Below are 14805 nucleotides of genomic sequence, written 5' to 3' on the forward strand. Positions count from 1 at the left end.
CAGTTCCTAGGTCCCCCGGGATCTTTCACCTGAGGCATGGCTTCCCCCCCCCCCCCAACCCCCATGTGAGCTACATTCAATCCTTTGCTGATTAGACTGGCTCGACTTCCCAGCTACGGACCTGGGGTCCAGCCAAAGGTAGAGAACAGTCAGCCCCACCCTAGCCACACCACCAATCACTTCCCATAACTGGTTTTCAATATGCATTAAAAACAAGACAGACAACAAAAAAACCTTTTCCGACAGGGTCTCACTTTGCAGCCCAGGCTAGGTGGAACTTGCTATGAAACAGTGGCCCTATACTGCCTACATGGTCTTACACTACGCAAATTAAGCCAGCCTTTATGTGGGTGCAGGTTATAGGCTCCTCCCCACTTACTGAAGAGGGCTGGAGAGATGGCTCAGTGGTTAAGAGCACAGGTTGTTCTTCCAGAGGTCCCAGGTTCAATTCTTAGCACTCACATACATGGCAGCTTACAACTGTCTAGAACTCCTGTCCCAGGGGATCCGACACCCTCACAAAGACATCTATACAAATCACTACTACACATGAAATAAAAATAAAATTAAAAGAGAGGTGGAGGTGCAAGCTGAATTCTTTCAAGGTCACAGAGAAGAGCTTGATTTAAGATAACTTGCTTCTTGCTCAGGCTCAGTGGTGGGAAGGGGACTACCTACCTGGCCACCATTCCCAGGCACTGAAGCAATGACTTAAAGATCAGGCCAGGTCAAGGATTTATCCAAGAAAGCACACACCAAGCCAAGAAAGACCACCAAAACCGCCTCCCTCTGTAGCTACCTTAGTGGGGAAGGCTGGCCTTCAGATGAGGCAACCACAGAGCGAACCCTACCCATTAATTTAAAAACACAAGCCACAGACTCCCCAAGAAGGTTTCCCTCCACCACGGTGGTCTTAGGTTTTGAGGCCTAAAAGAAAAAAAAAAAAAAAATCATGACAGTAACTGTTACCCCAATGTCCTTCTGTTGATGTCCTTTGATTTTACAAGGGCTTGGTGGCCAGTCCCGGAGTCCTCAGGACCATAGTTGAAGAGTAAAGTTTGATTTACTTACTGCCCTTTGCCTTACTCCCAGCTTGACTAGGGGAGACCTGGTCGCTCTTACCGTGCGTGGCCCGTGACTCAACATACACTGATGGGCATGGCAGATAAAAGACAAGCCCTGATGTAGACACAGGATTCTATAAAGCCCCATCTTTCTCTGCAGGACAGCCTTGAGACGCCTGTGGCTGGTGGCTCAGCTGCTGAGCTTTGCAAGTACCAACCCACGGGCCAGATAAGGTGCAATGAAACCCCGAGATAGCAGGGGACTCTGGGCCTCTGCCAAGGGACTGACTCCAGAGGAAGCCCTCCCAACAAAGCCTCAGGCAGAGAAACGAGCTCGGAGGCCACACTTCAGGCACAACGAGCAAGGTCAGGAGGGCTGGGGAGCTGGGGAGCCTGGCTCTGGGGCCTCCCACAGATGCTCACCAGCAGCCTAGGTGGGATATCCCTTCCACACAGGAGCTAGCAGGAGAGGATGGAGGAGGGCCCCAAAGTGAGTACCTGTCAATCAGGGCTCCCAGCATATTTCTGCTGGTAAATTCCCTGTGGAACTCAAGGTGTTTACTTTATTGCACATCTGTTTCCTCCACTTTCAATTAGGCCAGAGAAGAGAGATGTGCTCCACCTCCCTTGGCCTACTAGCTGAGCTCTGTAGAGAAAGAGCAGCCCGGAACACGTGTACCCAGACACCTCTCTCCCCTTTCCTGTCCGGGGAGTCATTTACCAGGTTTGATGAATGGAGCTGTGCACAGGCCAGCAAAGTAGAAAGCCATCCTTGCAAGCTAGTGACCAACCAGCAGAGAAGTCACCACCTCTGCAGAGGTTTGTACAATTGCATGGTAACACGGGCGAGCACTGCAGAGGACTGCATGCAGGGACCACCAAATATCTTCTCCTGGTACAGCCTTGTCCTATGTGGCCCCAGAGCAAGGCCTGGCTGGTTCAGAGGCAAATCCTTCCTGGCCTTAGAGGAAACTTAAGAATACAAAATTCCAAGCCCCCCATGCTGCTAGATTCTGGTGGCTTTGCTCTGGTCTCCAGCCAGCCCTGCAGCTCTGGATGCTCATAAGGTACCTCTGAGCTGTGGGGGCACCCTTGACAGGACAAGTAGTTCTTAAATACTAAAATGGTGCCCACGGTAACAGAGAGGATGCCAAAGATAAACACAATCTCTGAAACAGAAAAGAAACCTGCAGAGCCCACAGGTAGTGGTCCCTGAATAAAAGCTGATCTTCCCTAATTCACTGATACTCTGATGATGCTAAGCTTATCTGACACAGGCTTCCCTATGTAGCCCAGGATAGACCAGAATTTATAGTGACACTTCTGCCTCCCAAGTCTAGGGCCATAGGTCTGCTTTCACGCTCTGTCTCTCCTTATGAAGGCCGAGAGTATCTACTATGTTCAAGTGCCTGGAGTCCCCACACCCAGCACAAGGGCTTCGGTACAAACTAGGGGGTAGAGGAGAAGCCTCGGCCAGCCAAAGGGATGTGTGAAGATGTGCCAGCATCTTTTGGCACCTGCAGGTCCTTTTATGCAAAAGCCTCGAGGCAGTAGCAACTGGAATGGCAGTGGCCCGGGATCCCCATGCACTCAGATCACAAAGGCACAGTGAGAGGCACAGTCGACTCATGCCAGAGGGCTGGGTTGTCTGTGGCACTGTGTCCATTGAAATGAAGGAGCCTCATGGGTGACCCTGGGAATGGAACACATGTTCTCTTGCCCTTTCAAAGGGGGCCAGTGAGCCAGGCAGACTTGGCTCAGTTCTCTCTCCCATCTCCAAGCCCATAAGCACAGATGTTACTGTCATTCTGAAGCTAAGGCAGCCCCTGGGCCAGCAGAAGAGGGAAGAGGCCCCGTATGCTCAACTTTAATTCTGCGTGAGGTTTTAAGGTCCACAAAGATGATGACTCTTTTGAGGACCCTTTTGTAGGCTCACCACCCACAAGGCCAGCAGGGTATGACTTCGCCAAGTACAGCAGCTGGCCAGGGTCCCTCCCTCCCTCCTTTTCTCAGTCACCTTTTCTTCCAAGTATTCTAGGCTCAAATTTCCACATATGGGAGAAAACACTAGAATGCACCAAGTCACATTTACCCCTTTGAATCAAAGTCAAGTAACAGTAAAGTCTTCACACAGAGAAAGGAGCTAGGACCCGAGGCCAGCTGAACACGGCACTCTACTCCCCAAACAAGAGCTCCTTTTGACCATTCTAGCCTAAGAACTGCAGAGGGGGAAGCCTCTCTGCCAGGGCCCAAAACAACAAGGAAGGAGGCTAGGACAAGCTTGAATGAGAACAAAAAAGGGCAACAAAATAATAGACAGTGGCTCTAACATGAGGGCCAAGACTGCAACTGTAGAGAGGTTAAGAGAAAGAAACTCCAACCTGGAACCAGCACTTCTTTAGCTGGGAAACATATGTTCAGAAAACATATCGGGGTCATTCAAAGCAGTAAAAGCTTGTGGGTCCAATCCTCAGTGCAATGTGAGGTTTTCCAGTGTCCCCCCTCATTGAATGCTACGAAGCTCCCAGAGGAATCTACCTTTTCTCGTGTAGAGGCTCATCAGTCTCTGTGTTCTGGCCTGGTTCCCCAGCTCTGAATTTTTGTTTCTAGCCATTTAATCTTTTCCTTGTTGCAGGCACTGGCAGGTGGGCCTGGTCCTCTCGGGACCAGAGAACAGTTCACATTCCATTTAATCAAAGGAGAAGGGTCTTCACTGTAAGGGTAAAAATCCCCCAACTCGTTTACAGGGAAGAGTTCAGTCCTGTGGTCAGAGCAGCTCAAGGTCAAGTATAGTCCTGACTCAGACACGAGGCGGGGACAGGCAAATGCTCCACAGGGGTCTACAGAGACAGACAGACAGACAGACAGACAGACAGACAGACAGACAGACAGACAGACAGACACACACACACACACACACACACACACACACACACACACACGTCCTCCTACAGCTTGCTCTTCCTAGAGGCGTGTTCAGCATCTTTCCAAACCAAAGAGCTCGTCCACAGTATACAGAGAATATTTCGGACATTTGAGGAAATTACTGGGGTCCTGTGGGAACAGCCACCATCTTGATTCTGATGCCACCTGTACAAACAGCTATAGGTTTTCCAACTGACCTTAAGAGTCCTTAGCAACAGCAAGGAAAACTAGAGAACTATAGAACGGCGCAGCTGCGTTAAGGAAAATTGCTGGTTTGTAGGATGTGTGAGACTGCACTTCTCACAAAATAAAAGCCGACCCCTGGGCCTGGCCCTTGACAGGCTGTGCCTTGCTGGATTCAGGGAAGGTGAGGAGACAGGGAAATGACCGCCTCCATACCAATGTCTGTATGATGCTCCCTTGGCATCTGACAGAGAGAGGCTCAGACTCTTGGCCACGGGTGACAACATGTGACAGCCATTGCCAGAAGGCTCAGTGGCTTGTGTTAGCTGGCCATGTCAGTGTGCAATAAGCTGACCCACCAGGTGCCGTCCCTCACACAGCTCTGGCCAATAATCCCGTGCACCTGTGCGCCTCACCTCCATGTCGCGAATTGTTTGGTTGAAGACCGGCAAACAGAAGCTGACGGTATACTTATGCACACCAAACAAAACAAACATTCGTTGTCTACGCTGTCAAAAGAGCCAACCAAGACCCTTAAAAAAAAAAAAATTCCCCAAATAATCCTGCTGTAGATAGTTGACATCACCTCACCATACAGGCAGGAGGGGAGAGGAACAAAAAAAAAATTTCCCCCCAGGCATTCCAGGACCCTCTACACTGGGCAGAAACCAATAGATTTGGTGAAATCAAAATGAAAAAAAAAAAAAAAAAAAAAAAAAGGTCAAGCTGACTGACCCAGCTACTAATGAGTAACACATGCGACTCCACTTCAAGATCCCAGGTTGCCTGCTGGCCCAAAGACAAGGCAGGTTGCCCAGCAATGCATCTTGGGTCTCTGAAGTTCTCCTTGGTCTAACATTGTTCTCTCTGGGGCTCAGCACCTTTCTGCCTGGAGCCATGCCTCGAGATACTCCATGAAGTCTCCTGCTGCCTTCGGCATACCCCGATCTGGCTGGAGACGCCATGAGACCTGTCATGCAAATGCCGTTCCTTCATGAAGCTGAATGGCAGCCAGGAAGCCAAGGCCCTGCCCCCAGCCCCTGACAGGGTAGAGTCATAATGCCACACGGAATGTAGGATAAGGAACAAGGATGACAACTGCTGCTCTGGGGTAGATCATTTGACAGAGAATTTTATTTGCTGGCAGACTTCTGACTGCAGACTTGCTTGGCACTGGCTCGCTGCCATGCAAATGAAATAAAAAAAAAAAAAAAGAATCAATATCCTTGGGTCTGTAAAACAGTGTGTCAACAATCACACTCCAAACAACTTATATAATATCCTTCACCCCATACCCAAATAGCAGTAAGTGTTTTCTGTTCGGGTGCCATACAGAATAAACGGAAAGGGGGGGAGGGGCGGTTTTTCCAGGACCTCCTCCTCCTCCAGCAAAACCTTTCCAGGACTTCAATGAGGAGATAATCTTTCTGTGATTATGACCAAACCCTTCCGTTGCTTAGCAACACATAATTAAGGAATATGTTTTCAGATCCGCTTTGCGAGCCCAGCCATTATCAGATGAAATTACTAGAGCAACAAATGTCATCACCATGCAAATTAGTTGGTTGCAAAGAAAGAATGTTTGACTGAGAAAGAAGGCATGGCCTCTCCAAAAAAAAAAAAAAAAAAATCTGACTTCCCCCTCTTGGCACACAGGGATTTCAAAGTCAAAGTATATAATCACGATTTAAAAAATAAGAAAAGGGAGGGGGAGACAAAGCCAGAATCACTAGACAAGAGAAAAACCAGAAAAAAACAAAAACAAATAGATCCCAACCCAAACTGTTAGTCAGTGTCTCTTAGAGAAACGAGGTTCCTGGAGGGAACTCTTCAGTCACCACGGCGGCTCTCTGTCGGTCTCACCAAACAAAGAAACAAACAAACCCGTCTCAGAACTCACAAGACTACCCAAGGTTACTTTAGAGGAGATTGTAAAAAATACATAGTCTTTCTCACTCCACTGTCCCTGTCCCATACAGTAAACAGTCTAAATTATAGTTTTAATCTTTTTTGAGTGTTCAGTGGTTAAGAGCACTTACTACTTATTCCTGCAGAGGACGTAGGTTCAGTTCCTAGAACCTAGATGGGACAGCTAACCTGTAGCTCTAATACCAGAGGATTTAACCCCTTCCCCCTTTCCGGCTTCTGCAAGCCCTAGCACATGCATGCACGTGCAGGCCCTCATACATACACATGAAACAAAATAGAAAGAAATTAATAAGAGGTGATTTTTCTGAACTATGTATGGTGGGAGGCAAAGGAGAAAAGAAAAGAAGAAAACTGATCAAGGTTTTTCAGTCAGGATTCCAGAGTTAAACACTAACTGTTCGGGACGCCCACCAAGAAGTCTAACCAGTGTCCAGAAAGCACGCAGTGACTCACACTTGGCTCCTGCTTTGAAGAAAACCACCTAGGCGTCCTCCCCCTCTTGACTTGGAAATAGTATCTTCCCCACGAACAAGCAGAATTCCCAACAGTATTTTCTAAAATGAGAGGCTAAATCTGTTTTTCAAATAGTTCTAAGGGATTTCAACGTTTGCTTTGTTTAGCCCACAACTGTGGAAACGGACACGTTCTTATCAGCCACAGGTAATCTCTACCTTTGATACTGTGTGCTGGCCCTGGCGGAGGGGCACTGTTGACACCGCCAGGCACTTTCACCAGCAAACTATCCACAAACAACGTACAAGAGGCATTCCATCAGATAGATGCCCCTGACTTCCCCAAAGCTATCCGGCGGACGACGGAACTTGAAGAACCACCCCTCTGTGTATAAAGTCACTCAGAACGGCTTCTGATCCTCGCGGGGAAAGCAACCGTGTTTCAACACCAGAAGGAGATACCTGCAAACAAACTGAGGCTAAACCTGATTGATTCATAAACCTGCCGCAGAAGTCAAGAGTAGGGAACTGACATGGGAGGAAGGAACTGACGACGTTCACACGGATGCTTTGATGTGTGTGTGGGCGTGGGGGGAGGGGCTGGGGGGGAGGGAGACAAGACAGAGATTATCTGCTCTTTTTAAACATGACCAGTAGGTATATGGATATATTATTCCCTTCTCAAACCTCTATGCCTTCCCCTTCCCCCTTGAACCCCCAGGCAGGAAGTTACTTGGTTCTGGTGTTAGCATGGTTGACACGATGATGGGAGCCCCTGTCCGCCGGGCCACCTTCTGGTATGGCGGATGAGGTGTGTGGAGACTTTGCCTGACTGGTGGCAGGGCAGCCGGCTCCACGGGGGCTGCTCCAGGTTTCCGCAGGAGCTGGGGGCTGGCATGGGGGCTGGGCAGCGGAGAGGCGGTCACACTGCGTTCCCTCTTAAGCAGTTCCATGGGCACCGTGTAGGAGGTGGAATAGGCTGTTCTGGGACTTGAGTGAAGGGGGACAGAGGGGCCTGGGTTAGCAGTCAAGGCTACCCCAGCTTGTGAAGGGTAGGAGGAGGCCAGTCGTGCTGTTAGGGCACAAGGGGTAGGAGAGCTATATCCAGAGTTGGAGGGTAAGTGGGGAGTCTGGGACCCCACCACTGGGGCAGAGTAAGTAGCTGCTGTCTCCAGGAGGTGCTGGGAAGGTGCACTGGAGGGGCGGCGACCTAGATCTCCACCTCGGGGAGAGGGTGTCTGCAAAGGTCCAGCTGGGTGAAACTGCAGTGCTGTGGTCCCCAGCGAGGCCGTGTCATTGGGCAGCAGCTCACTTCGGTGGCTGAAGCTACTGGACCGATGGCGGGGTGGAGGGCCTGTCCGGTCCTGTCGCCGAAACTGCATCTCTGTCCTGCAGCTGCTGACCAGGCGGCTCAGGACACGGGCCTGGCCCAGGTTGGGGGCAACAGACTTGATGTCAGCATCCTCTAGGGTGGCCAAGACAGCTGGGGAGTCAAAGCCTTGTTGTAACAGGGCTGCCAGGGTAGCCTCTGCCACACCCTCTGCCCTCAGCAGGGCCAAAAACTCAGGGTAGACGGTCCTCTTGCCCCCGGGTCCTTGGAATGTTGACAAGTCGGCTTCATAATTCTCATAAGCCAGCTTTGAATGGATGCTTTCTCGGGTAGGCCCGTAGCCTCTATTCAGGGAACCTGGGGCCACCCCCGTGCTGTTCTCAGTAGGGGCGGTCGAGCTGGGGTCCACAACCAGGCATGTTGGGGCCACCTGTCTGGCATGGGTAGAGTCAACGGGTCTTTCGCAGATATCGTTGTAGACCTGGCTGGAGTTGGGGGAATAGGTGGGTACCTCTATCCCTAATCTAGAATCAGGTTGTTCCCTTCCATACCTCCCAGGAGATGGAGCCCTGCAGTGTGTCCGCTGCCCATGCAGGACAGTTTTACTCCCAGATTCCCGGTACAGGTGGCCAGCATCCTGCAGAGCAGGTAACTGGCCTTGTACCTGCTCCCATGGTATTCTGCTGCCCAGCACTCCGTAGCTGGGCACCGGCCGGCTGGTTCCTGGGTCCCGATAGAAGGGAGGCTCCTTGGGTACCCTGGTGCCCCTGGATGGGTCGCCATAGTAGTCTTGTGGCAGCACGGAGCCACGGCCAGACATCACTGCCTGCCTGCTGTCGTAGAAGGTGAAGTCAGGCACGGAGCCCTTTCTTGATGCCAGTGAGTTATAAAAAGCTTCCCGGGACAGGCAGGACTCAGTGTCCTGGGCACGGTGGTTTACCAGCTCACACCAGACCCCTTCTCCAGGGCCATAAGTCAGAGAACTTCTCCTCCCTGGAGGGCCAGCATTCTCCCAAGGGCCCTCATACCAGCCAGCGGCATCCCAGCTCTGAGAACGGCCAATGTTGATGTGCCTGCTGGGAACCGGCATTGGCAGAGCAAAGCAATACAGCAGAGGTGGGGAGGAGGCCTTTCTTTATAAATCTTCAATTACATACATCAAAACCAGACCTGGCCGCACGCGAGCCCTTCCGAGATGGCAGGAACAACCAACTGGGGGTTTCTGTTTCAAGGCACAGCCTAAATTATTAATCCTCTGAAACCTTAGTAGGCAAAAAGCAGACTCACGGTAACTTTGCCTCACTCCCCAATGGTAGCCCGCGAGGTCTGTCCTGTGTGCCTCTAGCCCAGGCAGGAGGCTGTGCTCCAGTCTGCTGGGCCCCCTTTCCAGTGGCTGTGCTCACATGGCCCTCAGCTCCTGCAGCGTGAGGATTAGGAGCTAAATAAAACCCCTAAAGCTTTTGTTCCATGTGACCTCTCCGAGGGATGAAGCTGGCTGCTTGCTTTAGCCAGGCCGAACAGGCAGCTGGAATGATCCCACGTGGCCTTGTCCCTGAGTCTGATCCCCCTTCCCATCCTTGCCTGGTTTCTCTCATCCCTCTTGGGGGAGCCCCTGACCCTCTTCACTAAGTGCAAGAGAAGCAAACTGGGGCTACTTAGCTGTCCGTCCAGTCCTAATCCCTCTCTCTGGAGAGGCATTAGTGTAGCAGCACACAGCTACAGCAGATCAGATGGAGGTGTGCACAGGAGAGCCCCGGGTCTGATTCCAGAATGGGAGGTGTTCTGGGAGGCAGGGACTCTGTCTGACACTGGAACCTGGCGTCTAGGATTCTGGTTATAGACCAAACAGGTTACATAGCTCAAACCCAAATTCTCTCCACCTTGAGATGGGAAGACAGATTCTTTCATACCACAGGGAAAAAGACAAAGTGTGGGTTAGGATCTGGAATTCTTACTGTAAGACAACAGCAAGATCGGGCTGAGCAGAGGGTTGGCCACCAAGGAAGAAAAAACAGGAACTCCTGTGCCTCCCGTCTCTGCCTGTGGGAATGTACAAAGCCCCCATCCTCCCTGCCGCCCCGCTCTTGATACTTTTGTTACAGATTTCACAAAATAAACCAAGGTGGTGATCAAGAAGTATATTTAAATGAGTTCATATAACTGTACACAGCCACAAGACCAGAAAATTCTGTGCTTTTACCTACTTCTCAACTAGACAAATACCAGCCATTTAAAAGAAAAAAAAAAATCAAATGTGAAAAACACGGAAAAACTTACTTTGGGAATTTGGATACAGTGTCATTTCTGTGGTTATGTGGGTTTCTGTGGGTTATGGCGATTCCATCCTTTCACTTGCTCATGTCCAGTCCCCGACATCCAACACAAATTCCATGTTGCACTCCCTAAGGAGTTCTGGTCCCTCCAAAGTAGCCTTCAAGAAGCCACAGATAGCACCTGCCCAGCCCAGCTGTGACCAATGCTGGACCCACTGTGCAATTAACCAGAACACATGACCACAAAGACTGTGGACCACCGTGCTGACGCCACTGCCCCCACTCCTGACCCAAATGCCATGCTAGATGGAAACTTCCTAGAATTCAGTTAGAATGGAAACCCGGAAATGGCAGAGACGGCAAAGTATCACCATGAAGCATCAGATAGCCACACACACGAACTACTACTCTGCCTTCTTGGGCCACAACACACTGTGCCTGAGGACAGGCAGAGAGGGGGCCAGGGGATACGTCAGGACACAACCAAGCCAGGATTTACAATTCTCTACCTCTAAACAGGTTCTCTACCTCTAAACCCACTGGAAACAGTACAAAGCCGGGACACCATACACACCAGCTCACTGAAGTAGATAGTAGTTAACAGTCTGTCAGGGAAGGCAAGCTGGGGAAGCTGTCTGAGAGGCTCTCTACTTGGCCCTGTTCAGGAGAACATTCTCCCATCCCAGCAAGCAGTCAGGCTGGGGATGGGGTGTGCCAGTGTGCACACACATACACTGACACAGAAAAGGCACTAACTTCTGTGCCCAGATCTGCTTTGTTACCTCCTCCTTTTCCATTATTGGTTTTTTTTTTTTCTTTTGAAGCAGAGCACTAAAAATCCCCTGGAAGGGGATTTTACCTCATGGGGATTAATGTCTCTGCTGCATAACTGGCTAGAGAACACAGCTGACCAAGCAAGATGGATAGCCCAGGTTATCACCTGCCCTAAGACAAGGCACTCACCCGGTTGCCATTACAACTTGTAGGGGACATCTATCATGTACCTGGCCTCGTGCGAGGACCACAGGTAGTGATGATGACGTCACACCAAATACTTTGGAATGCAGAGTCCGGATCCTGTCCCGGGTCATAGGTCATAGTGAAGCTGGGCAAAGAACTCCCAAAGCTGGGGGTTACTCCCAAAGCTGGGGGGTCTCTGCGCCCTCCTGGGATGAGGGAAGGGAAACTTAAAGTAATTCTGGAAGTTTCTAGGCATCATCATGGTACCTGAAAATACTAGCGATGCCCACTGATGAGAAAATACTCAGGTGATGGGGTGTTATGTTCCAGTCACAGCTGGATCTGTGGCCTCCAAAGGGCGCAACTGCTCAGCGCTTGCTTGGGTCTTCGCCTCATGACACGATACAGCATTAATTACAATTCGGGGTGCTTATAGTGTGGACATGCATGCGGGCAAAATACCAGACTCCTCCAGACATAACTAGATCTGGGAACTGCTGCCCCAACCCCGTCCATGGCTCTGGGTGCCTTACCAGTTTACTATCAGGGGTTTTGTTAAAGGTCAAGGTCACAAATCTAAGGGATGCAGAACTGCTAATCTGAGAGACTAAGTGAAGAAGAATTAAGAAGCCAGCAGTGATGTAGGCAGCCCGTGTGAAAGTGTGATCGTGTGAGGGGGGCGGTGGCAGATGACGGCGGCTCAGTGCCCCCTCTGCAGCAGAACCAGAAGGTCCAGATTCCATCCCCAGAGACCTGCAGCTGGTTCTGTCTGGAAGCCGACCAAATTAGCGAAGTTTCAGTTCACCAAAATATTGCGACAGATGTTTTCTCCTGTTAGACGGAAACACCTGTGCCTGGACTTAGTCTTTCCCAAATACCCTGGGAGTTGTTTTAAAAAACAAAACAAAACAAAACAAAACAAAACAAAACAAAACAAAACAAAAAAAACAATACAAACTCTTCACAGCTTTTGAGAAAGTACTGATTTCCTGGGAAATCTCATGTTTCCTGTAAAGGGCAGGATGGGTCCAGTTTCTGAAATTTCAGGGATGTAACCCTAACCCTTAAAAAAAAATCCTCTCTGGGGCTGGAGAGATGGCTCAGTGGTTAAGACTGCTCTTCCAAAAGACCTAGGTTCCATTCCCAGCACCTACATGGTAGCTCAGAACGGTCTGTAACTCTAAGATCGGACACCCTCACCCAGTGCTACACTTGGGCAAACCACCCGTGCATATAGAATAAAGCCAATGAAGAGCTGACTGTGAAAAAGAACTGAGTGGCTGACACAGAGCTGCAGGTGGTGTTTGCTGGCAGCCTGTTCTTGAACTCTGCAATCGAGGGCATGACTTAGGGAAGAGAACTGGCAGATGAGGGTCAAGACACTCCACCGGCAGCCCTCAGAAAAATACCCGCCCCCCCATGTGCTTCACGACCAGTCCATCAGTTATAAGACTATCAGAAGGGTGACTGAGAGGAGTTGCCGACAATCAGTGCCGAGGCCACCTGAACGTGAAGGTCACTTGGCCCTTCTTCAGGGGCCCATGCAGCTTCCTGCTCACCTGGTGGGAGCTCACAGTCTCATGGGAGCTGCTCGGGCTTGGTGGGCAGCTGGCCCCAACCTGGGACACTATGGAAACACTGTGACATTGAAGCACTAAGAAGCCAGGCCTCCAGCACTGGCGCTCTTCCAACACCTAGGCCATGCACAGGACCAACGAAGCTCTGAGAATAAAGGTGGAAATCAGAACCTGCTGGGGGAATTGGGGCCTCTTGTCCCTGATGGATACCAGGACAAAGCGATGGCCGTGGCCTCCAATAGCCAGTGGCGCTGCTGAGGTCAGAGGGTTACACATTGCCTTCCAGCTGAGACAGAGTCAAAAATAGGCCCAAGCTGTGCCTACTTCCTACTTTTAAATGTGGACAGGCTGTGCTTGCCTTTTTCTTTTTTTAAACCCCATTCTTCTTTGAAGATAAGTGATCTAGAGTTTGTGTTGAAATGCAGCTTTTATTTTCCTGCCTTTAAAAAAAAAAAAAAGTGGCCTTTTCTCTTGTGTACCCAATGTTCTTTACTAAAGTAAGGTGTTAATTCTATAAAGCACTGGGAAAAGAGCCACAGGAAATGTGGTGGGTGGGGCTTAAGGCCACTTTTATTCGAATGGCAGGAGCGTGTGGATTAGAACTGGGGGCCAGGGTCAGCTCAGCTGTCAAGAATAAAGCACACAGCTTTCTCCACAAGCAGGGCGTTCTCACGATTTCTTGGCCTAGAGTATTAATGTCGGGAAGCATATTTACCCAGCTCCAAAAATACTGTGTGTGCTTGCATGTGTGGCAAACAGCCAGAGCATGGGCTACAAAGCTCTTCCATGGGACGAGGAAGAATGAGTGTCCGTCCACCCTCTTTGTAGATCTTGGGAGAACCTGTGCGTCTCATGGTCCAGGTACCAGTGGGAAGGGAGGGAGGAAACATGTTTTACATATGCCCCTAACCAGGATGTGGAAAATGTTCCAGCCTCTCCAAGGAGTGAGACACATGAGAAGAGGGACAAGGGGTGGGGAGAGCCACCACCCACAAGCACGGGTCACCTTCAGAGATTCTTTCAAGGAAGCCACAGAATCCCAATGGCACATGGATGCACTCTATAGCCAAAGCAGACGGGCTCCTTAGCAAGAGACCCAACCACTGCTTGGGTCACATCAAACAACTGTCGGGGCAGTGTGACATAAGCCAATCTGCACTGGTCCTGCTGTAACGCTTGTAGCTCCTGAAAGGGAAGAAGGGCAAGGCACAGTGGGCTCAGTCTATCTCCTGGTTCACTACAATCCATGGGGCTATGGCTGCCTATAGACCAACCTACTGTATAGCTCAGAGTCCTGGTTCCTCCCTAGGAAATCATCACCGTCCTAAATATGACCAGGAGGAGGGAAATGCACCGATAAGAAACGAGGCTGGAAGGTGACCAGGTGGCCTTGGCCAGCACTGGCAGGGTGACTGAGCTCAGGTAGCAATGGAAACAGGGCACCAGTGACCAGAGTTTACTGGAAGTGGGGGGTGATGGCAAAAGCAGCAACCAGGAAGACCAAACTGGAAAATAGCAGGCCATTCCATGCTTCGGTCTCCAATGGCACCCCACATCCCTGAGCCCCAGTGGAGATGGTAAGCGGGGCCCACATTAGAGGTGCGATGAGCGCAGCTACCCAGGAACGAACTGACGCGCACAAAAGGACAGTTGCATTTGCACCCAACCGGTGATTAAGGGAGAGTGAATTCAGTCCAGAACTTGAGTCTTTTTGGCAAGGGAAGGCCTGTCCAGGATTGGATGACACTATGAACCTACTCCCAGGAGCCCAGGAGCAGAGGTTGGACTCCCACAGGTGGGGGTCAGCACTCCTATTCTCAAGTAAGACAAAATGGGATTTTTATGGCCTGCAGATTGTGGCTTTGGCTTCCCCATTCAAGCATTTCCTTACAGTGCTGAGCACGATCTGGGACATTTGTTTGTATTGCAGAGTTTTGAGCCACGTCTAGTTGACTATTGTATATTTATTTACACTGCCAAAGTAATTGCAGCTAATCACTTAATTACTGGAAATGTGCATAATTGCCTGATCTCAACATATAATTAAAATGTACAGCAACATTATGAATCCCATTTTTAAGATGTAGGTTTGGGAGCCTTTGAAAGACAGCT

At 50.2% G+C, this 14805-nt stretch overlaps 1 protein-coding gene across 16 annotated transcripts in view; it reads right to left on the reverse strand.

Annotated features, from left to right (window-relative positions):
* Positions 1–14805, reverse strand: part of Ctbp2 (C-terminal binding protein 2) — a 140267-nt gene that overhangs the window by 24351 nt on the left and 101111 nt on the right. Inside the window, exon 1 of one of the 16 annotated variants that reach the window (XM_063275206.1) lies at positions 8435–8666. The exons of 13 other annotated variants lie outside the window; for them this stretch is intronic. In XM_063275206.1, the coding sequence (XP_063131276.1) occupies positions 8435–8666 (232 nt within the window). Of the gene's footprint in view, positions 1–5053; positions 5224–7286; positions 9018–14805 lie in introns of those variants that run through there. 2 more of the 16 variants (NM_053335.2, XM_039092139.2) reach the window with 2 other exon arrangements.

Source organism: Rattus norvegicus, chromosome 1 (assembly GCF_036323735.1).
Source record: "Rattus norvegicus strain BN/NHsdMcwi chromosome 1, GRCr8, whole genome shotgun sequence".
NCBI lineage: Eukaryota > Metazoa > Chordata > Mammalia > Rodentia > Muridae > Rattus > Rattus norvegicus.